The sequence below is a fragment of the Rhineura floridana genome, chromosome 7 (assembly GCF_030035675.1).
Source record: "Rhineura floridana isolate rRhiFlo1 chromosome 7, rRhiFlo1.hap2, whole genome shotgun sequence".
In the NCBI taxonomy this organism is placed as follows: Eukaryota; Metazoa; Chordata; class Lepidosauria; order Squamata; family Rhineuridae; genus Rhineura; species Rhineura floridana.
The window spans coordinates 36,183,417-36,205,758 of NC_084486.1; the positions used below are offsets into that span (position 1 = coordinate 36,183,417).

General features: G+C 40.7%; 1 protein-coding gene across 17 annotated transcripts in view; it reads right to left on the reverse strand.

Annotated features, from left to right (window-relative positions):
• The window catches only part of CDH23 (cadherin related 23), a 785,528-nt gene that overhangs the window by 201,751 nt on the left and 561,435 nt on the right, over positions 1-22,342 (reverse strand). For 16 of the 17 annotated variants that reach the window (XR_009763949.1, XM_061635232.1, XM_061635230.1 and 13 more), the window contains 4 exons: positions 22,003-22,222; positions 19,821-19,973; positions 16,221-16,334; positions 13,871-14,019 (listed from right to left, as the gene is read on the reverse strand). Coding sequence is in view for 16 of the 17 variants with exons in the window: in XM_061635232.1 (XP_061491216.1) it covers positions 13,871-14,019; positions 16,221-16,334; positions 19,821-19,973; positions 22,003-22,222 (636 nt within the window). In the remaining variant the exon portion in view is untranslated. Of the gene's footprint in view, positions 1-11,763; positions 12,841-13,870; positions 14,020-16,220; positions 16,335-19,820; positions 19,974-22,002; positions 22,223-22,342 lie in introns of those variants that run through there. The other variant, XM_061635244.1, reaches the window with a different exon arrangement.

The following is a 22,342-nucleotide window of genomic DNA, read 5'->3' on the forward strand; positions in this document are numbered from 1 at the left end:
CCACTCCTGAGTAGCCAAAAATTAATCACACCAGGTCTGACATTTAGGAAAGTCTTCTCTATAAATTTGAACCCAGCAAGGACAGCACCAGACAATTACAAATCCACTCCAAACCCCATGCTTCTTTGGGATGCACTGCAGTGTACTAGGCCAACTATCCTTTATGACTTATTTTCCCCTGCTGCTTTGGTATTGTGAGAGCTCAGCGAAATTATTCAGTCACTCCAGTTTGCTGGACTTATGAAAACAGGCAGACAGAAGGACATACCAATGGTTCTCAAAATGTGAGGTGTTCTTCCTTAGGGGTGAACCTCTGCGGGAAATGATTATGTTTAATTATGATTAATTTTTATTTAAAATTATGATTATTTTTATTGTTTGTTAATGGTCTAAGAAAGCAACTGTCTGCTATTGTACAGTAACAAAATAAAGGCAAGGCTGGAGTAGGTTGGGGAAAATTCTGCCTTGTACTCTGCACAGAAAGATCTGTGAAGAACAACAAAAATGTTTCTGCCCCTCCCTGCTCCAGCACTGGAGTGTGTGTATGGGGGGGGGGAAGGCTGGAAATGCTACCTTTTACTGTTATTTATTAGACAGAGAGATTTTATCTCCCTATTTCAGCACTGAGCACCATGGCACTGATATTGGGAAATAACATTTCAGGGGCTAGCAGGCCACTTCTTGGAGCTTGGTGGGCTGGATTTGAGCTGTAGGTTAACCACCCCCCAGTAACATAGGGTGTATACCATGGTTGAATTGCCTCACGGACATCCTTACAGGGGCCACATTCCAGTGGTGAGTGGGACTGGAAGCAGCAGTGGTCAGAACAATGACCACTGTAAGCTACATTTCAAAGAATCATAGAATAGTAGAATTGGAGGGGGCCTAAAAGACCATCAAGTCCAACTCCCTGCTCAAAGCAGGAATCCAAGCTAAAGAAGACCCAACAGATGGCTGTCCAGCTGCCTCTTGAATGCTCCCAGTGTTGGAGAGCCCACCACCTAGGTAATTGGTTCCAATTGTTGTACTGCTGTAACAGTTAGGAGGTTTTTCCTGATGTTTGGCAACAGTTAGGACATTTTTCCTGATGTTTGGCCAAAATCTGGCTTCCTGTAACTTGTGCCCATTATTCCATGTCCTGCACTCTGGGATGATTGAGAAGAGACCCTGGCCCTCCTCTGTGTGACAACTTTTCAACTAGTTGGAGAGTGCTATCGTATCTCCCCTCAGTCTTCTCTTCTCAAGGCTAAACATACCCATTTCTTTCAGTCTCTCTCCCGCAGGGCTTTGTTTCCAGTCCCCTGATCATCCTTGTTACCCTTCTCTGAATCTGTTCCAGTTCAACCACACAACAATCAGAGGGTTACACATACGCATACAAACCTCTCCATCCGGGCAATAGGCACTATTACAGTTCAAGGACACAGTCCAGCTAGCAAAAGCACTTCAAGTAATATGCACAGCAGGCCAGTGAAAGGTGTGGCCTGGAAAAAGGGGATGTGGCCTGGGGCATGGCACGGCCAGGAAGAGCCCTGGAGGCCAAATGGAAAGGCCTGAAGGGCCACACTTGGCCCTCAGGTCTGATGTTCCCTACCACTGCTATACATGCTTATCTGAGAATAAGCCATATTAAACTCAATAGGACTTACTTCCAGAGTAGGCATACATAGGATTGCACATTAAGATAACTGCTTTAGAAAGGGAATCTGAGCATTTTCAGTGGATGACAGGAAACTTGTGATAGGTCATCATACTAAAAAGAGAGAGAGAGAGAGTGAGAGAAGGGAAAACAGGGGTGCCACCTCCTCTAGAGGAAGGACTGATGGATCCTCAACAAAGTTCTGCTGGTGGATATCCTTAGTGAGAAGAGTGGAAGCATTGCACTAAGTACTTATATTTATACTACTATATGGGCTTTTTGTTGGTCTTACATAAATACCAACTGCCAGGGATTCTGGTTCCTTGATAATCATTCTTGTTGTGTCTTGTAGGAAACATGAACACAAAAGATACTGCAAATGAGACCTCTTCAACCACCAGTGTGCTTGCGTTTCTCAATGCTACCATGGAGCTGGTCCCACTGAGCTCTGAGCCGACTGAGGAGAAGCCTGACTCCTTGCCTATCATCATTGCTCTCATCTGCATTTTCCTTCTCCTGGCTACCTGCCTCATCTTAATCACGCTCTGCAAGCCTGCAGCTCTAGATCTATCTTTCTGTGGACCACATGAGTGTATGCCTTACCATCCTGAGAATGCCAGTGAGCCACAGCTCAGGCTCTGGAAACGCCTGGGCTCACTAAGGCATTCCATACATAGCGTCAAGCGCAGCCGTCCCATTTCCCAAGCCCATGAAATTTGCTCAAGGAAAGCACCTGTAATCCAGGACTGGAGCATCATGGAGTCAACTGAAATGTGATTCAGCCATACCTTGGCTGATTCTGCTGCAGAAAACACCCAAACTAAGTTGCCCTCCACACTTTGTTAATTGACCTCAGATAACCTAAGCCAGGATGGAAAGACTGGAAAGGCAGAATGGCTATAACATGCCTAACTTTGGAAAAGGAGTAGGAGCATAACATTTTCAGTGCCTGCTTATTGAAGGTATATTGTAAAGTTGAAGGAACTTTTTAAAAGACTGCCTGCTATTCATATACAGACGGCGGGCTAGGCACTCCAAATCCTCCTGGTTCCATTTGTGTCTATGGTCATCTGCTCCTAAAACTCTTGATTCTATGAGAGCAGAAAAGTTTGCCAAAAACAAGAGAAAGAACTTAGGTCACTTGTCTGATGAATGAATGTGGATGAGGTCCCCTTGAGATGTGCCAACCATGACTCATTGGCAATGTTCACTTTGATTCCAGAGCTTTAGCCAAAAACTAGCTAAGTGAAGCTGAGCACTGTTCTGCACAATCATATCTGAGGGCCTTCGTGCACGATCACTTTGAATTTATCACACATTTATGTTAGCCGCTGCTGTTTTAGTAAAAACAGCACAATACCCTATCTTTAGAGAATAAACAAGGGCTTATCACTTCTTCAGAAAAACTGGCACACAGTCTCCCATATAGGAGTTCTGCAACAGGGTGCACAGCCAGCCACCAAAGTGCACAGCCACCAAATATTGGAAAAAATTAAATTACAGAATGAAGATGCACTGCTGCTCTTTCCCACATTTTAAAAAAGCTATATGTTTCCATGCGGAAATTGGACAGTAGGAGAGAACACAACAACAAATTAAACAAAAAAATTAGATACAGTGACAAAAGGCACTGGGTCATGAGAAAGATAATAAACACTACAGATCTAACATCCATAGATGACTCTGGCACATCCACAGTCTATGCAGCAATAAACAACAGCAACAATATCTGACGGGAGGGATTCTCTGGATTATTACCATTGTTTTGTGGCCTTAAGGACTAAGAAGCTTCCTTCTGTAGTCTGTCTGCATAACCGCTTTTCAAGAATACTGGATAGGATACTGACCATCCAGACATCATAAAGTATCATGTCATTTCTTCAAAGCTGAAACTTTACAATTGAGTGGAGCTATGGAATCAGAAAATGGAGGGAAAAGGTGTAAACTTGAAGGGTTTTTTGTTTTTGTTTTGCTTTGTAGTGCATTATTTACTTCATATACTTAGCTTATTACATTCTTAGACTGGGGCCTCATATTTAAAAGATCTTCCAATATGATTCTATAATAGTTTGGTGTACAGAAATGTATGCTGTCAGTCAGCATATTTCTTGACAGGTGTGTGCTAAAATGCTTTGATTGCACTTCCATTGTTTTTGTTTTCAGTGTAACGTACATATATACACACACAGCATTGTGCCTCATACACTTATGTAGTAAAAAAAACCCCACACTAGTGCCTGCTGGGGGGGAAATGCTTCAACAAATAAGTAGCAAAGGCCACCCATACACATTTGTGAATGCAGTTAGAGAGACTCATGAGCAGTTTGCATACTGCTGAAATAAAAAGCAGCTGGTGATATGATAAATGGCTGTAAAGAAGCTCATTTGTAGTGCCAGTGAGACACATGTGATGGTCATGTTAAAATAATGTTTGACATTTATATTAGGGATGTGGTTAGCTATCTGATTCTGTTCTGTTTTTCAATTCATCATATGGGCTGTTAGTTCCTATTCGCTATAAATTGTGTTCCACTAGCCATCGCGGTTCCTGGTTCTCCCCTTTTTTCATTATTTTTTCCAAAAAAATGTGTAATTTTCTCCATTATTCCTTATGCTGCTGTATATTTATATAATGTATACAGCAGCAGAAGATTATAAAAATAGTTATGTAAATAATTACATAATTCTTGCAGCAGATTTTTTTTAAAAAATTATGGTGTCACTAATAGCCACGAACGCACACAAAGAGTAGGAGCCTGTTTGATGATGAGACAAACTTGTAGATTATCCCAGAATTTGATACCATATCTGATTTTGCAAATATTCTACACCATCCCTAATTTATATAGGGTTATATCTAATTGCAGCATAAGAAAAAGCCTCTCCAGAAAACTGATGCATGCCCTTGAACAACATGGACTGTTTTGTACAACTGCAGTGTGAGCGGCAATCCCCTGAAATTGGGCACAGGAACCTTTTTTCATTGTTCAACTTTCACATCCATACATATAGACCAGGAATACCATGGTCTGAATGATCCTGACTTTAGTGTTCAGTGATACATCTTTGCATTTTTCTAATTCTCTCATAGCTGCTCTCGCCAGTCCTAGCCTTCTTCTAATTTCTATTTTGGTTAATGACTCCCAAGGTATTGATAATCTTTAACAAGTTCAATGTCCTCATTGTTAACTTTAAAGTTACATAAATCTTCTGTTGTCATTACTTTAATCTTCTTGACATTCAGCTGTAGTCCTCCTTTTCTGCTTTCCTCTAACTTTCATCTGCTAGTAGTATGGTATCGTCTGTATATCTTAAATTATTGATATTTCTCCCTCCAATTTTCACACCTCCTTCATCTTGGTCCAACCCTGCTTTCCATATGATATGTACTGCATATAAATTAAACAAATAGGGTGATAAAATACACCACTGTCTCACACTCCGATTGGGAACTAATCTTCATATTCTGAACTAATCTTCATATTCTGAACTAATCTTCATATTCTTCATATTCTGTCCTTACAGTAGCCTCTTGTCCAGAGTATAGGTTGCGCATCAGGACAATCAGATGCTGTGGCACCCTCATTTCTTTTAACGCACTCCATAGTTTTTCATCATCTACACAGTCAAAGGCTTTGCTGTAATCTATAAAGCACAGGGTGATTTTCTTCTGAAATTCCTTGCTCTGTTACACTATCCAACGTATGTTTGCGATATGATCTCTGGTACCTCTTTCCTTCCTAAATCCAGCTTGGACATCTGGCATTTCTCGCTCCATATATGGTAAGAGCCTTTGTTGTAGAATCTTGAGCATTACTTTACTTGCATGGGATATTAAGGCAATAGTTTGATAACTAGTGCATTCCCTGGGATCCCCTTTCTTTGGAATTGGGAAATATATTGAACGCTTGCAGTCTGTGGGCCATTGTTTTGTTTTTCATATTTGTTGACAATTTTTTATCAAAATTTGGACAGAAATTTCCAGTCTCAGTAACTTGTAGCAACTCTATTGGTATGCCATCTGTTCCTGGTGATTTGTTTCTTCCAAGCATTTTAAGAGCAGCTTTCACCTCACATTCTAACATTTCTGGTTCTTCATCATATGGTTCCTCCGTGAATGAATCTGTCATTCTTGCATCTCTTTTATAGAGTTCTTCAGTGTATTGCTTTCATCTTCCTTTTATTTTATCTCGGTCAGTCGGTGTGTTCCCCTGTTGATTATTCAACATCCCTACTCTTGGTTTAAATTTCCCTTTAACTTCTCTAATCTTGTGGAATAGGGCTCTTTTTCTACCTTTTTTGTTGTCCTCTTCTATTTCTATACAATAACTATTGTAGTCATTCTGTTTGTCCCTATCTACTAGTCGCTGTATTTAGGGTTCTGACCATGTTTCTATCTCTTTTTGCTTTCCTTCTATCTTTAACCATTTTAAGAGTTTCATCAGTCATCCACTGAGGTCTTTCTCTCTTTTTAACTAAAGGTATTGTTTTAATGTCTCTGACTTCAATCCATAGTTCTTCCGGGTCTGTATCAACTAAGTTTAAAGGCTCAAATCCTTTCCTTATTTGATCTTTATATTCTTCTGGGATGTTATTTAAAATGTATTTTGGCATTATAATTGCTGTTCTTTTTTCTGATTTTACTCTGATTTTCGATATGACTAGTTCATGATCTGTACCACAGTCTGCTCCTGGTCTTGTTTTTGCAGAAAGTATGGAACTTCTCTGCTACCAATTATATAATTAATATGATTCCTATATTGACCATTTGGTAATGTCCACGTGTATAGTTGTCTTTTCGGTTGCTCAAAAAATGTGTTTACAAGAAGCAAATTATTGGCTTCACAGAATTCGATAAGTCTTTCTCCTGCTTCATTTCTATCTCCTAAGCCCCATTTTCCCACAGTTTCTAGTCCTTCTGTGTTCCCTACTTCTGCATTCCAGTCCCCCATGATTATCAGAACATCTTGTTTTGGTGTGTGATCAATTTCTTCCTGTACTTCTGCATAAAATCTCTCCAATTCCTCTTCTGTGTTTGCCGTTTGAGTATAGACTTGGATGATGGTTATATTAATAGGTTTCTTGTTAAATCTCATTGATATCACCTGATCAGACCTTGTGTTATAGCTCCTAATTGCTTTTGCTACTTCACTTCTCACTATTAAAGCAACCCCGTTTCTTCTTCATTTCTCATTTCCTGAATAAAATATTTTGTAGTTGCCTGATTGAAAGTGTCCCATTCCTGTCCATTTTAATTCACTCACACCAAGTATTGCAATGCTGATGCATTCATTTCTTGCTTGATAATTTCTAACTTTGCCTGGTTCATGCTTCTCACATTCCATGTTCCTATTGTGTGTGTTGTATAACTCTGGACTCTCCTTTCGCATCTGTGCACATCAGTCTTTGGGCTTCCTTTTGGCTTTGACCCAGCTGCGTCATTAGTCACAGCACTACCCATACTTGTCCATTGTTCTTCCCCAGTAGCTTGCTGAGTGCCATCTGACCTGGGGGTCTCATCTTCCAGCATTATCTTGTGTTGCATTTTGGATTCTCTGTTCATAGGGTTTTCATGGTAAGAGGTATTCAGAGCTGCCTGAGTCTGGATGCATCTTAGTCTGGCATCTCATTCCACCTTGGGTGACCTGCTAGAAGTCTAGCCTCTTGGTCTAGACTCCTGACGGCATTGCTCTCAGCTTCTTCAACACTCAGAAACCTCCTCACCACATTAAAGTGTGCAACCTAGAGGTTTTATTCATCTGATTCTGGGCAATTACCCTTGCATTGTAGTTCTGTGTTGACACAGCCCACACTGTTCAGCAAGGCTCCCCAACTCTCTGGAGAGGCTTTTGGAGAGCTGCAGGGGGCAGAAGGGGAAGGGAAATATTAGTTGTGCAAGTTGCCTTCTGTTTGTGCAACCAATGAATACAACCCACAGGGTTTTACAGTATTCAACAAGCTTTACATGTGTTATAGTTAATGTTCCTTATAAACGACTCTGCAAGGTAGGTCAGTATTATTAACCCCCTATTTCACAGGTGAGGTTGTGGCTCAAAGAGAGCAGACTATTACAATTCATATAGTAGAGAATTGGGGGGTGGGGGCTTTCTGGTTCACAGCTCAACCACTAAGAACCACACAAAATATGCAAGAAATTAGTGACTGGATCTCCTAACAATTCCTCCTTAAAAACACTCCTGGGGCCCCCCAATTTGGATTGAGACCATGGTGCAGGGATGTCTCTCTCTCTCTCTTTCTGTGTGTGTGCGTGTGTTGTTTCCCCAGTGCCGATTCCTTGATGCAAATCCCTCCTCCTGAGCTACTGTTAAACATGGAAAGGGGCACAAACAAGTTCCTGCATATTTCACCTTCACATCTAACAGCCACTCTAAGGGCACACATTTTGCACTAGGGAATCAATTTAAAGGGGAAAGAGTTTAGCCTCCTCCCTATGGTTCCCAATCCAAACTGTGGGGGCCCACAGCTGCTTTAAAAAGAAAAGAAAAAAGAAAAAAATATGTTGGGAGATCAAATCATAGATCTCCCCACATAATATGTAGTTTGGTAGCACTATGTTACACTAATGCTGTAAGAACTATTAATAGTAGAGCTGTGCAACCAATTTGTCAAATCCCAAACCAAATCAGGCTTTGTACTAAATCTGGATTGGGTCAAGGAGCTACAAATCACAATAGCAGGCTTTGTTTGTGCCAATCCAGAGCTCAAAACAGTGTCTGAAAAAGCCAGATTGTCTCCAGTGTTGCAATTATTAATTACAATATGATATAAGGAGGCCAGGGTAGAGAGATGGGAAGTAGGGGAACTAGACTTTCTTATTGAGAGCTCCAGCTTCCAGTCTAGAGGTTGTATTCAAAGTAGTGCTAAAGCGAACATTCTCTTATACCAGAGAGATGAGCGCCCCATATACAATTCCATCACAGCAAGGATTTCTCCTTGTGCAACAGAACATTCTACCCTTCTCCTCCCCTTGCACACCTCCTAAATCTGTTCTGGGGATTCTCCCAACCCTCCAGAACAGATATGAGGATGGTGCAGGGCACATGTGGTTGGGGGAGAGTGGGGAAAGTCCTCCTGTTGTGCAAGTGGAAGCTATTTTACTTGAGCAATTGTTTAGTTGAAGACCGCCCCCGAGTTAGAATGTCATCCAACACTCTCCATTTGTAGTGCATGTGGGGAGGGATGGTGAGATCTTGAAATGCAGCAAGTTCACACCTCCTTCACTCTTTTGTAAGTTCTGTCCCTTAGAAAGCGTTTGGTGGAGTTCGTTCAGCTTGTGTTTTGTTTCCTTCATAGTCCTACCCAGCCTTATATCTGTTTGTTTTCTATCCTTTCTCAATTAATCCCAGTCCCATCCTTTCACACAAAAAAATAAAGAAACAGAAAGAGTTTGTTGTCTATGTGTCTTAGTCTTAGCTACTTAAGTAGTGTTACTTTCCTTACTCCCCCCCCCCCGCATTTTGGGCCCAGTTGTAATGTTAAGTTTGCATTTTATTTTACAGTTGCGATGTTTTCTGTGTCTCTTCTTTAAAATTAGTACTCTGTCTTGTGCATGTGTGTGTCCGTAAGTCTTGTGAGTACATTGTACACAGCCAGTGCACAAGCAGCACACTTAGTGTAATTATTACATATATCAGTGCAGTACAGTCTTTAAAAAGAACACGTTAAAGGTGGCTAGCACAACCCCCCCTGAAGCTACTTGTCTGAAATTTAGCAGAAATTTAGCACTGGGGGACTGGAGAAGACCTGCCCTGGGAGTGAGTACTTGAGCATCTGCATGCTTGCTTGCTTGCTCCCTTGGGTTGCTGTCTCTTGAGACAGCTGAGGTCCCTGGTAAGTGCTGTAAGAACTGGGACCCCCTGCCTGACCCTGAATTCAGAGAGAGGCTGCATTCAATCTTGCAGCCTCTTGCATCAGCTCCTGGTTGGGTCATGGGGCATAAAAGCTTGGCAGCCCTTGGGGGGTCCTGAGGGCACTACACTCTTCTATTTTATTTAACCAATAAAGAGGAGATTGGTAGTGGGGAGGGTGTAAGGAGTATGTGTGGTTCCTGAACAGGGTGGGAGCCTAAGCAGTGAACTGTTTGGCAGGAGAAAGTAGCCAGAAACTTTCAGAGTGAGAGTCTACAACTGGCAGAAAGCTGGCCCCTCTTGGGTGTGAGATGGGGGCGGGGAGTAGATGTATCTTGTGTGAAAGATAATTGGGTGGTGTAGTCCTAGTAATATTGTTTCCAATTCTCTCAGAGGAGTACTGGGAAAACTCTTCTGATAGGATTTGTTGGTGGGCTGTTGTTGTTTATATTGTGTGTTTAGGAGGAGTCTTGGGAAGGAGGGACATGGGTGATGCCATGGTATCTTTCTGAGCTGACTTGGTGAGATGGATATCGTTGGCACTGTTTTACAGTGGTTCGAATCCTATCTCCATGGTCATTTTCAGAAAATAGCATTGGGTGATTGTCTTTTGGCCCTCTGACAGTTGTGCTGTGGGATGCCGCAGGGTACCATCTTGTCCCCAGTGCTCTTTAACATCTATATGAAGCTCTTGGGAGTGGTCATCAGGAGATTTGGGGCGAGGTGTCAGTACACTGATGATACCCAGCTTTATTTCTCTATATCATCTGAATTGGGTGAGGCCATGCAAGCCCTGGTTCAGTATCTGGATTCAGTGGTGGGCTGGATGAGGGCCAATAAACTGAATCCTAGCAAGACAGAGGTGCCGTGGGTTTGTGGTTCCCGAGTTTGGATAATTGGTTGATTGCCTGCTTTGGATGGGGTCATACTCCCCCTGAAAGAGAAAGTTCATAGTCTGGGGGTGCTCATGGATCCATCTTTTCACTAGAGGCCCAGGTAACCTCAGTGGCAAGGAGTGCCTTTTACCAGCTTTGGCTGGTAAGACAGCTGCAGTCAGGATAACCTGACCCCTGTTATCCATGGACTGAATCCATGGACCTCCAAGCTGGATTATTGTAATATGCTCTATGTGGGGCTGCCCTTGAGGCTGGTCCGGAAGCTGCAGGTGGTGTAAAATGCAGTGTGACTGCTCAGTGAGACAGGGTATCAGCAACATGTTACCCCACTGCTGAAAGAATTGCACTAGCTGCCGATTAGCTCCCGGGCTAAGTTCAAGGTTCTGGTTTTGGTGTACAAAGTCCTACACAGCTTGGGACTAGGATACCTGAAAGATTGTCTTATCCCTTATATACCCAGTCAATCGCTGCACTCTGCAGGTGAGGGCCTCTTGCAGATACCATCTTATCAGGAGGTCCATTCTGCACAAAGTAAGAAGTGGATCTTTAGTGTTGTGGTACCTATACTTTGGAATTCTCTCCCCTTAAATGTTAGACAGGCGCCATCTCTGTTATCTTTTTGGCACCAATTGAAGACCTTCCTCTCTCAACAAGCCTTTTCAGTACAGACCTTATCCTGGTCTGTATCTGTGCTGGAATTGCTTTTTAAGATGTTTTAAAAATTGTTTTTTAAAGATTTCTTTTTAAAAAAAAAAACACACGTTTTAAAGTCTTTTGTTTTTAAGATGTTTTAAAGTGCTTTTACTGTTTTTATTTGCTGCCCTGGGCTCCTTCTGGGAGGAAGGGTGGGATATAAATTTAATAATAAAAATAAATAAAATAAATATATGTCTCCAAATTTCATGCACCTACATGAAAAAACAAAAACTATAATTGTTGTGGCTTCCCAGTGCAGGTAAATGGAAGTACAAGAGTCAGATTTCTGGATCCAGATTGGGTCTGGATCGATCCGAATGGAATTGGGCCCCAAACTGTATTGAAGGGGATGGGGCTTGCACAGCCCTAATAGTCAGCACACACAGCATTTTGAGGGGGCTGAACATCAACTAGCAGATTGCATTTGGGCAACTAAATGCAGTGCTTTCATCTCCCTAAATGCTTTAGTACATGACAGTTTCTCATCTGAATCAAAGGAGAATACCCAGGTCAGAACAGAAGTAGTTCATGGTACCAATCACTTAAGAGGATTTATGACATATGATAGGAAAACACAAACTTTAAATGAAGGCAGAACACACCTCCCTTGACTCACTCAGTTGTAAAATTGATTTCAAACTAAAAAGGTTACTGAATCGTCTGTTGCCTGAATTTTATTTGCGACAGTGTTTATGTTCACTTTAATGCATTTGACTTTCCTTTCGTTTTGGTCAAAAAAACAATATCTCCAATTTATTAAAGTGAGCTTCATAGGAGATCCCTCACAGGCATCCACTGCCTCCCCCTTGCAGACATTCCTGTAGTACATTTCATCTGAAAAAGCATATTATTGCAGTCTTTTGCAGGATTTGGCTATTAGGTTCATTTTGTTTCTTATTGCCTTGCTCTCTGTCACAGATTCTCATATTAATATCAAGAGATAATCAGAAATGTTACTGCATAAACAAATGCAAATCTTGAAGCATTTATGTCATTCCCATACAAAATCATATTTTGATGCGTTGACATATTTTAATTTCAAAACCATGGGCCTAATCAACATTATAAAACAGAGGCCTTGCAAGTTTTATTTGGCAGTGGAGGAAAAGAACTTTGAAGTTATAAGGAACTCATCTACAGTCAAGGCAGGTTTGATACCAGGGCCAGTCCTGCCACCAGACAGGAGCATATCCTACACAACAGGGCATTTGGCTCATAGGAAGAGCTTATAAAAGAGTGTTAAAACACAGCCACCCCATCTACTGCAGGCAGCAGGGCAGTGAATGAAGTGGTGGAAGGAAGGGTGCTCTATAGACTAAGTGAAGTGTACCTGACAGACTGTTGGTTTAAATCCTGGCAAGGTGCAATTTCAGCCTAATCTACATTACAGACACTGGAACTGGTAATATGATAAGGCTGAAGTACGATTAATTAGGACAGTAGATACATATGGGCGCATTGTCTCTAAGCACTAAATCCCAAGAAATAAATAAAAGTGCAATATGGGCAATATGGGGTGCTTTGGTCTTTCTCGTTGTAAGTCCCAAATCAGGTGTCACAGATTCTCTTGCAAGAAGAAACTCTTCACACTCCATAAGATCATTATAGCAGCTTCCTCACCTATGATATTTTCTGATTTAGTGGCATGTGGAGGTTAGGTATCCAGAGGAATTTTTTTCTCCAAGACTGAAGCTTTGAGCATATAATCTCAGGCTTTTCATACAACATAGCTGACCTCTTGCTGTACAAAATGTGATAGAAACAAAAGCTAGTTACCTCACTATATCTCTGACAGACTAGACAGGAATTCAAGGAACAACAAGCCAACTCAGAGCAAGCTAGAAACATCCCTCAGTGTTTGCTAGAGAAAAAAAAAGTTTGGTGTTGAAGAAAAATGGGAAACACCACAGAAACTATGTGAATGCATGCATTCATTCACAAGCTCTACTGTCATAAATTTCACTAACCAGCTAGCTTCAAAGAGGTAAACAAAAACAAAATGAGACTCCAAATTCTTCTCTCCTAATTTCTTAACCAAAGGTCCTTTGTACACATGACACCCACACATAGTTTCTCAATAAAGGCGCAAGAGGCCTTAGCCAGTGCCTCACTGAATGTAGTTCTGTTCAGAAGCCCTCTTCTTACACTCAAAACCTGGCTTTGCAGACACGGCCTGATTCAATACAACAGCTTCAGGGATGTGTTCCATTAGTTATTGTAAACCGCCCAGAGAGGTTCTGCTATGGGGCGGTATATAAATACAATAAATAAATAAAAAAAATCACATGCAGAGGAAAACAAAAGCCATCTATGCGGCTGCAACTCAACAGTTCCCATGGTGCATCACAGTTAGTTCTGAGACACAAAGCCTAGCTAGTGAATTGTGTTTCTGAGACCCTGGTTTTCTTTCTCTTTTCTTTTTTCCCCTTTCTTAATTCTTGAAGCGCTGTTATTGAATCTGTTACTTATCTCAACATCTCCAGATCTCTTTGATGCTGCTGCTTGTTTTTTAAATTGCCCTGCTTCCTGTTCTCACTTTCCAATAACTGAGGAAGTGACTGCTAAATACAACAAGCTACACAAAGTATAAAAAGTAGTAAAATCCTGGTAAAGAGACATGGCCTAACATTAGTATCACCCAGTTGCCTGAAGGTCATTATTGTGATACCAGGCAAGAGCTAGGATGTAGACAGAGCAGCCAAGCTTATTGCTTCTCTTCTCCTTCCATCCCCCCACTGGATCTTACTGAAAATAAAAGTTTAGTTACTTGCCTGTACAATGCTGCTGTAGTCTGGGATGTCTTCAGGAACAGTGGCTTCATAGCTGCTCTGAAGGAAGATTGGTCGATTGTCATTAACATCCAGCACAATGACAAATACGGTAGCTGTTCCAGTCCTCCGTTTGCCTGTGGGACCGTTATCTGCAGGAACAAAGTGGTTCATTTTAATCTCCTTAACATTTAGGAAAAATCATTTTGATTGACTGCACACTGACTAAAATGAAGGAAGTTCTGAAGTAAACAAGGGCAAAATGCCCCAGGCATCTCCTTCTCTTCCTTGGTCTACAGCCCACTTGCCAAGTCATTCTACCCACCCCATCCCAAATCCCATTGCCAAATCCCACTCTATCCGAGTCCAAAGTTCCTGGAGTGACATGAAATTCTATCAGTTAAGAACATGAGAACAGCTCTGCTGGACCAGGCCAAAGGTCCATCTAGTCCAGCATCCTTGTCATCTGTGACCAATCAAGATGCTGATACATCAAGCAGGGCATGAGCGCAACAGCACTCTCCCCACTTGCAATATTGCAGCAACTGGTATTCAGACACACACCATTTTTTCCAGAGCCATTTCTATTCCTATCCTTCATGAATCCATCTAATCCCCATTAAAACTAGCCAAGTTGGTGGCCATTACTTTATCTTCTGGTAGTGAACCTTTCCTCATAGCGGTAGTTGCTCTAGTCCCTTGAACATTTTGGTTGCCCCTTTCTGATTTTTTCTAGGTATCTACTTCTCTCTTCTTGCTAGACTCTGGAAGATACCCTTGGAGGCATTAAGCCTGCCTGGAATCTGGAACTATGGGGTCTCACTTGGGGGTGGGCCTAACTTTTATGTCCACAGTTCTAGATTCCAGACAGGCTTGAGACCTACAAGGGTATTTTCCAGTTGTACTGGCAATGGAAAATATTACCAAGGAGAGAGTGCGATTCTGCTGCTAGCTGGTGGATATATACTGTATTTTGGGGTAATTAGCGTGCATTTAAAATAAGATTTATGATAAATTTCACTCACAATACATAGCTTTGTCTGTTTAATACCTGTATCAGAGATATCTATTTTATTTTGATTATAATGTATGTTTATTGTCACATGCATCATGAAGATGCATGAATAATGGCTGGGGTGATGGATGAAGGTGGCACTTGGATTTTGCACAGTACATTTCATGACCACCCCCCAACTTCCTTGCCATGTGTTAGCTATATACATAAGACACAAAACCAGGTCCTCTACAATGCTCACTGCTGTTTTGATAAAAAAACATTCCAGTTCTAGGAGTGCTTGAAGAATCACTGGTGATTGTGGATAAGGGAACTGTTTCTCCATCCCTTTCTATGCTTTCTATGTGATACCAAGTACACATTATATACAGTGTAAAGCGATTCATTTAATAAAGAAAAAGAAAATTAGTATAATCTCCTTAGTTTTGATTGGTGAAAATGAACACTTAGGGGCTGATTGCAAATCAAAATGACAAACATCAAGAGATTTTAAATTAAATTTTGGTACATTTTCAGATTTTGCAAACCTCTGAATTCAAAGTTCAGACTCTGCTTTTGAGTCTAACACAATCTTACTTTTGGAAATATAATTTGCGTATGTGTTAATGAGTATTTTCTGTAGCAAGGTGCAGATTTTTGAACCTTTACAAAAATGAATAAAAGCATAGAAAAAATGAATTTGAATGGAATGCAATTTTTAAATATAAAAGTTGAGCTTCCACATTTATTGAAACAACTATGAAAGACATAAACTCTCATGTGCAAAGCATCGGTGCGAAATTGCAGAATTACTAATCCAATTAAAATGTGTAATCCTACGAATTGTATGCCATTCCAAATAATGTTAAATTTTTCATAAATTTGTGCTAAATGGAAAAATTATTTGTGATCAAAAGCAGACATTGTTTAGCAATGAAATGTCATTGATCACACCAGTTGTCTTCATTAATCTTAATTCAACCCTAGTATGCAGTGACTGCCTGTATTTCACTACACACAGTATGTTGGGGAATATGATCATTAAGTTAACAAGAAATAGAATTTATCTCTTGTCCAAGGCTACAAAGGGATTTCTTTGCAGAACATCAGATAAAGATGCATAGAAAGCCAGGATTAACTGAAGATAAATAACAAAACCATCTCCTCCCTACAGAGATTGAGAATTACTAATGGAATTGGGATGAATACTCCAGAAATTGCAACAGAATATGGTATCGTTAATTTGTATGGATCCTTTGCAAATAGCTCCCTTTCCATTGCAGCCCTAATGAAGCAGAATGGAATGCACATCAGTTGCTCAGATAGCTGAAACAGAAATACTCCACAGGAAATCCTTACCAATGGCCTCTAGGATGAGTGTATAGTATGGCATGGTTTCTCTATCCAGGTTGACTACTGTTTTAACTACCCCATCTCTAAAGCCAACACTGAACTTTCCATCCTGGTTCCCACCTACAAAAAAAAGAAAGGAAGGAAGGAAGGAAAGAAAATAATGACTTCAGTGACGAATGAGGGCACAGAAATTTAAAATCACACTTTACATTGGAAATATGAGTTGTTGAACTGAGATAATCAGAAATTAAGCCATGTGAAAAACACATACTCCTGGTTCTTCCATGTATATGCATACACTGATGTGCGGACCATCTACAAGCCTATGCACAACCTCAGGATTTGATTCTATCATTCTGCATATGTGAATACACTCTGTACACAGATGTGACAATAATGCTTTCAGAATGTTTTCTCCACCCTCTGAAAGGTTATTTTACATTTTTAAATCTCCCAGTCTCACTTTCTTTTTGCCCTGAGTATTTCTTTAGCTATAATAAATTATTTTACAGACTTAGCTCTAATTGCTGTACATTAACACATATAAATGTCAACAACATCATTACAAAGGGACTTATTATCAAAGTTCCAAAATGCAAACTGTATTCAAAAATTTAAAAACTTGAGAACACATACTCAGTTGAGGCTTTACATGTTTTAGTTGTTATGTGCTGGTTTCAAACAATTTTGTTTATCATGGCTTCCTTGAGAACTGCAGTTTGGTGAGATTCCTGAAGATTCTTGGCTAGCCATATCCAGGTAGAACCACAACAGTACTACAATTATCAGGGTTCTTGGCTGGACCTCCAATGGCTAAATAGGTCTGAATCTGGTTTCAGTTTATAATGTAGAAAAACCTCTTATTGCTTATATGAAAGATGCAAAGACATGTATGTGCTTCTGGGTCAGGATTATGAAAGACCTACCTAAGAGCTTTAAAGATTCAGACTGGATGAATCCCTTATTTGTATCCCAAAGCCACTTCTAAGAGTGCTCAACAATGTATATGGAACAGCAACATGAATGCTATAATGCCACCGCTGTGACCCAAATTAGGGAGGATCTCAAGGACCATACCTCAACCTGAATCATTTTAATTTGCTACCAAAAACATTGCATCTTTAACGTTTTAAATGCTTTCTAAAGTTTCATGGCTTGATAATGGTACAATGTTTCTTTTTATCCACATGAAGCACCTTGATTCTTGCATTTCTCCATTTACTTGCTGTTGTTTGTTGTTATGTGCCTTCAAGTTGATTTCGACTTATGGTGACCCTATGAATCAGCGACCTCCAAGAGCATAAACCACCCTGTTCAGATCTTGTAAGTTCAGGTCTGTGGCTTCTTTTATGAAATCAATCCATCCATCCATTGTTTGGCCTTCCTCTTTTTCTATTCCCTTCTGTTTTTCCCAGCATTATTGTCTTTTCTAGTGAATCATGTCTTCTCATTATGTGTCTAAAGTATGATAACCTCAGTTTCACCATTTTAGCTTCTAGTGATAGTTCTGGTTTAATTTGTTCTAACACCCAATTATTTGTCTTTTTCATAGTCCATGGTATCCACAAAGCTCTTCTCCACCACCACATTTCACATGTTGATTTTTCTCTTATTACTTTTTTCACTGTCCAACTTTCACATCCGTGCATAGAGATCGGGAATACCATGGTCTGAATGTTCCTGACTTTAGTGTTTAGTGATACATCTTTGCATCTGAGGACCTTTTCTAATTCTCTCATAGCTGCCCTCCCCAGTCCTAGCCTTCTTCTGATTTCTTGACTATTATCTCCATTTCGGTTAATGACTTTTAATAGATTATGGCACAAAAAAGAGCTAGAGTGTCATTGGGGACTCTGAGCAGCAGAGGGCGAGAACTGACAAGATTTGGAGTCTCTGGAAATAATAAATGTTTAAGAAATGCCACTCTAAATCCTTTAATCCATGCAGGGGGGAAATGGCACCCAGTAAAGAATACTTATTTGTTTAGGGTAAGATCCAGTCAAAGTTAAGTACTTTTATATCTCATTGGTTTCAGTGAAATAGCAAAGTATGTATACTTTTACTTTTAAGTCCCACTGATTTCAATTAAAGTGCGATCACAGGCCTGCCCAGCTTGTGACCCATCAAGCTGAAGTATCCCATCAGCCATGCATGGCAGCTTATTACAGGTCAATAAATCACTGACTTTTCTGCTTCCTTGAAACTGCAAAAAAAAAGGGGGTGCTGTCAATCACATGGCAGGCCACTATGTGTAGACAGCAGGCTGCATTTGCCCTGGTGGTTCACATGTTCAGCAGGTCATACAATGTGTGTATGTCATACATAAATCTTTTCTGCTGACATGAATGGGGCTTAAAACAGCTTTCATCTAGCAACTCAGATGATACAAAGCTTGTTTTGCTTATCCTAACTGCAAACGACACTGTTTAGGAAACCTCCAATAAGAAACAAAGTTTGCAACATTATAGATTAAAATCATAAATCAAGATGAAACTTTAAATCGTCGAGAGACAGGTTACCCATTATTGTTTACCACTAGAAACGACAAGACCTGCAGGCTGTGCTCCTAGAAGCAGGATGCATTGTGCTCTGTATTAGATGGCATCATGGACAATTGCTCAAACAGTTCAATGATGGAGAGGGCCCTTTTTAAGAAGGGATATCTCAACATCTATCGTACTCTTTCTGGACTTGGAATTATAGCCTACTACCGCTGGATGGCCTATTCTGCAGCAGAAATCACATAAAACCTCCCAAAGGATCATGCAGACATATCCTGAACATATCTGCCATGGCAGTAATTCTTTATAAAGGAGACAAAGACCAATTTTCATACCAATGTCTACATCAGAATACAACCTACCGGGCTACACTTCACTAAATACTGCAAATGAGTTCAGCAACAATGCTTCCTCAAATTGTCATATCCACATTCTGCAGACATAAGGCAGCTGATGACTCTTTCAGTCTGATGAAGCATAGATAATTCTCAAGAGCAAACAACCCAAAACAGTTCTGCTATCATTTGCAAAGCATCATAGGAAAACATATGCAAATCCCCCATGCAAATTAGCCTTTGCAAACCTAACAGCAGGATGAAAAGCCCCTTTGGCTGTCTCATTTACATGCATTTCCCCACACTGCTTTCCACCAATACTATGCACCACAGTGCCATAGCATATGTTCAGGGAAAAGTAGGATGGTTACAGCTTCCCCAGCAATCAAGCTGAAGAAGTGGAAATGGGTTGAAACAGCCATGAACCACTCCCAGTAACTATGGAGGAGAGGGGAAGAGAAGGAGTTCTCCCTGGTGAAAGATGGAGAAGCAAGATTAGGTGATAGTTCCTACATGGAGGAACTGCATGGAGTTAAGGGGAGAGTGTGCAGAGGGACTGAACCTTTAATCAACCAAGAATTAGCCTATTTTTATTCTGTGCTAATAGGATTTTATGCCTTTTCAATGTTACCCACCCTGAGCCTTTGGGATAGGCCAATCTATAAATCTGAAAGAAAAAGAAAGACAGAGCAATAAGGATTGATCAGTGTTCTCCATTACAGAGAACTAAGTAGCTTCTAATTTCAGAGTGTACTAGAAAGACTTGATACCTGTGATGAAATAACTGAGCTCGGCATTGAGACCCACATCTGTATCAGTGCAGTTGAGGCGAACCACTTTGAAATCTCGAGGTACGTTTTCAGGAAGTGATACATTGTAGACAGCTGGGAAGAAGGTGGGGTTCTCATCATTCACATCTAAAACTGCAAGAGAGAATTTGATCAAGGTTGACTCTGGGTCATGCCTCAGGCATTACCTGGCGTTGTTAAAAGATATACCATGAACCACTGTAACAAGTCAGCCACTGCTTATCTCATCGTATGCATATTTTGGATTGCCACAGAGGTTCAGCTAGGGGTCAGAACTATGCTATATCAGCCCTCCTAAAGAAGCCCACTCAAGGAAGCAGGAGACAAGGCAAATGGCCAATACAGAGAGTTGGCAAAGGGGTTGGATGAAAGTGGAGGAATTGGCTGTGTGAATTATGAACATTTTCATTCTAGACATTTTCTTCAGTTCTGAAATAAGTTAATAACTTTTCAAAATATATAAAGATATCCTTATTCAACTGAAGCGAAAGATGAGACGACTTCATTCCACCAGCATATGGCAGAAAGCATCTGGAATGACAAGCTAGAAACTCTTTCCATAATGGATCATAGCTCAACTCTTCTTGTTTTTAAAAGCTTCTAAAAACCAGCTTCCAAGTTCTTGTGCAAAACCTATAAAAGTAATTATCACATTTTTTAAAAACAAGCATTTAAAACATGAACTAACAGTAAAGAAACTGATTAAGATTATACACTTCACTGGAGTGGCTATGTTGGTCCAGTAAATAATACCATCTAAACCCTTTGGGATCTCATCCAACTTTCTTTGATATCATAATCACAACCACACACAGAGCATTATAAAGTGAGAATGGCCAACCCAACTACTAAGTATGGGATTTTTTACATTGTTTTAGTAGAATGGCAGCTGTAGCCCACCTGGTCAACTTAAAAATAACGGGACCTAGTAAACAAGAAAAGGGTTGGACCTGCAGGAACCCATGCTGCTGTTCAGTTCTCTGAGGGTTGGTGGCATAGGGTGGTATTCAATGCTAGTCCTACCCAGAGTAGACACATTGAAGTTAATAGACATGACTAATTTAGGTACATTAATCTCAATGGGATTACTCTGAGAAGGATTTAGCTGAACATAACCCATAGGGAACAACTACAGCATGGGCTCCGCTCACATAGTCCCAGGCTTCTTATGTTATCTCTGCAGCACAGGAAGTGGGCAAGGACACCCCTTTTCTCTTCTTTCTGTCACCTCCTTTTCTCTCTCTCCCTTTCTGTCGGACCCTTTCCTCCCCATTTCCCACTCCTTTCTACCTGCATGACACTAGGTCAAGGGCAACAGGTTGCCCACCTTGGCCCTAGTCTTTACAATGTTGGGGGAGGAGCTCCTTGAGAGTGGCAACAGCATTCGAGGCAGCTAAAAATTTGTCAAGTTCAGTGGAAAGTGAGGGGAGTGAAGTTCAGTCAGAAAGAGATAGGGAGTACATGTGAGAGGAGAGAGTGACAGAACATGAAAAATAAGTGATTAATAAGAGTCGTTGCTGTTTATGCTTAATTGGTTTTAATAATATTTTCCTAGTTTGTCTCTGCCCCTTCTCTAAATTTCTGAGGTAAATTTAACTTTTGTCTGTGTCAGGGTGGTGACATCATCACATTCAAGCTCCCTCAAGCCAGCTCTTAAAGAAAAGGCTCTGGTTCAACTGTCTGTACCTAATTTTTGTGGCTGTTGATTTTTGCATCAAAATGTGCACCGTAAACAAGGTAGAACTTTTAATTTTAATCCATAGTCAAGTTGAACATCTCTCTCCCCCTCCACACAAGTGTTTTGTATGAGCATTTTTCTCAACCTCAACTCTGTGCAATCCTTGAGCCAAGGATAAGCCTAGAGAAATTCACAGCCTCAGAAGAAAGATACTGTGCTGTAACTTGGTATGCCTCTTTGTCCACTCATTAATAAATGCAGTGTGCAAGTTGTATAATGAGAGTAGCATTTGACCCCTAGTTTGATTCATCCTAGCTGATACACATGAAATTATCTGAAGTATCAGATGAGGCAAGAAATCCTTTTTTTCAGATAGAGACCACCACTCACACTAAAAACATATTTACAACATGACATAGCAGTAACAGTGAGACAGCATCCAGAGTGTTTCAGTCCTTAAGTCACCTCTGACAGTGAGAGTGCTGGTAGAACTCTTGGACGGCACTCCGGCATCACTTGCAACTACCCTGAGGTAGTACTCGGCAATCCTTTCCCTGTCTAGAACAGCTGTGGAGTTGATAAGACCACTGCTACTGTCGATGACAAAGTCCATCCTGGGCATGCCCACCTGCATACGATATGTCACTTGACCATTCAAGCCTTCATCAAGGTCAATGGCTGCCACCTAAGGAAAAAAACAAAAGTGAATCAACGTGTGTACACAACTTTAGATGTAGAAATCAGTGTAGGTATTTGAGGAAATATATGAGCTATTTACCACCTCAAAATATTCTGAAAGCACATG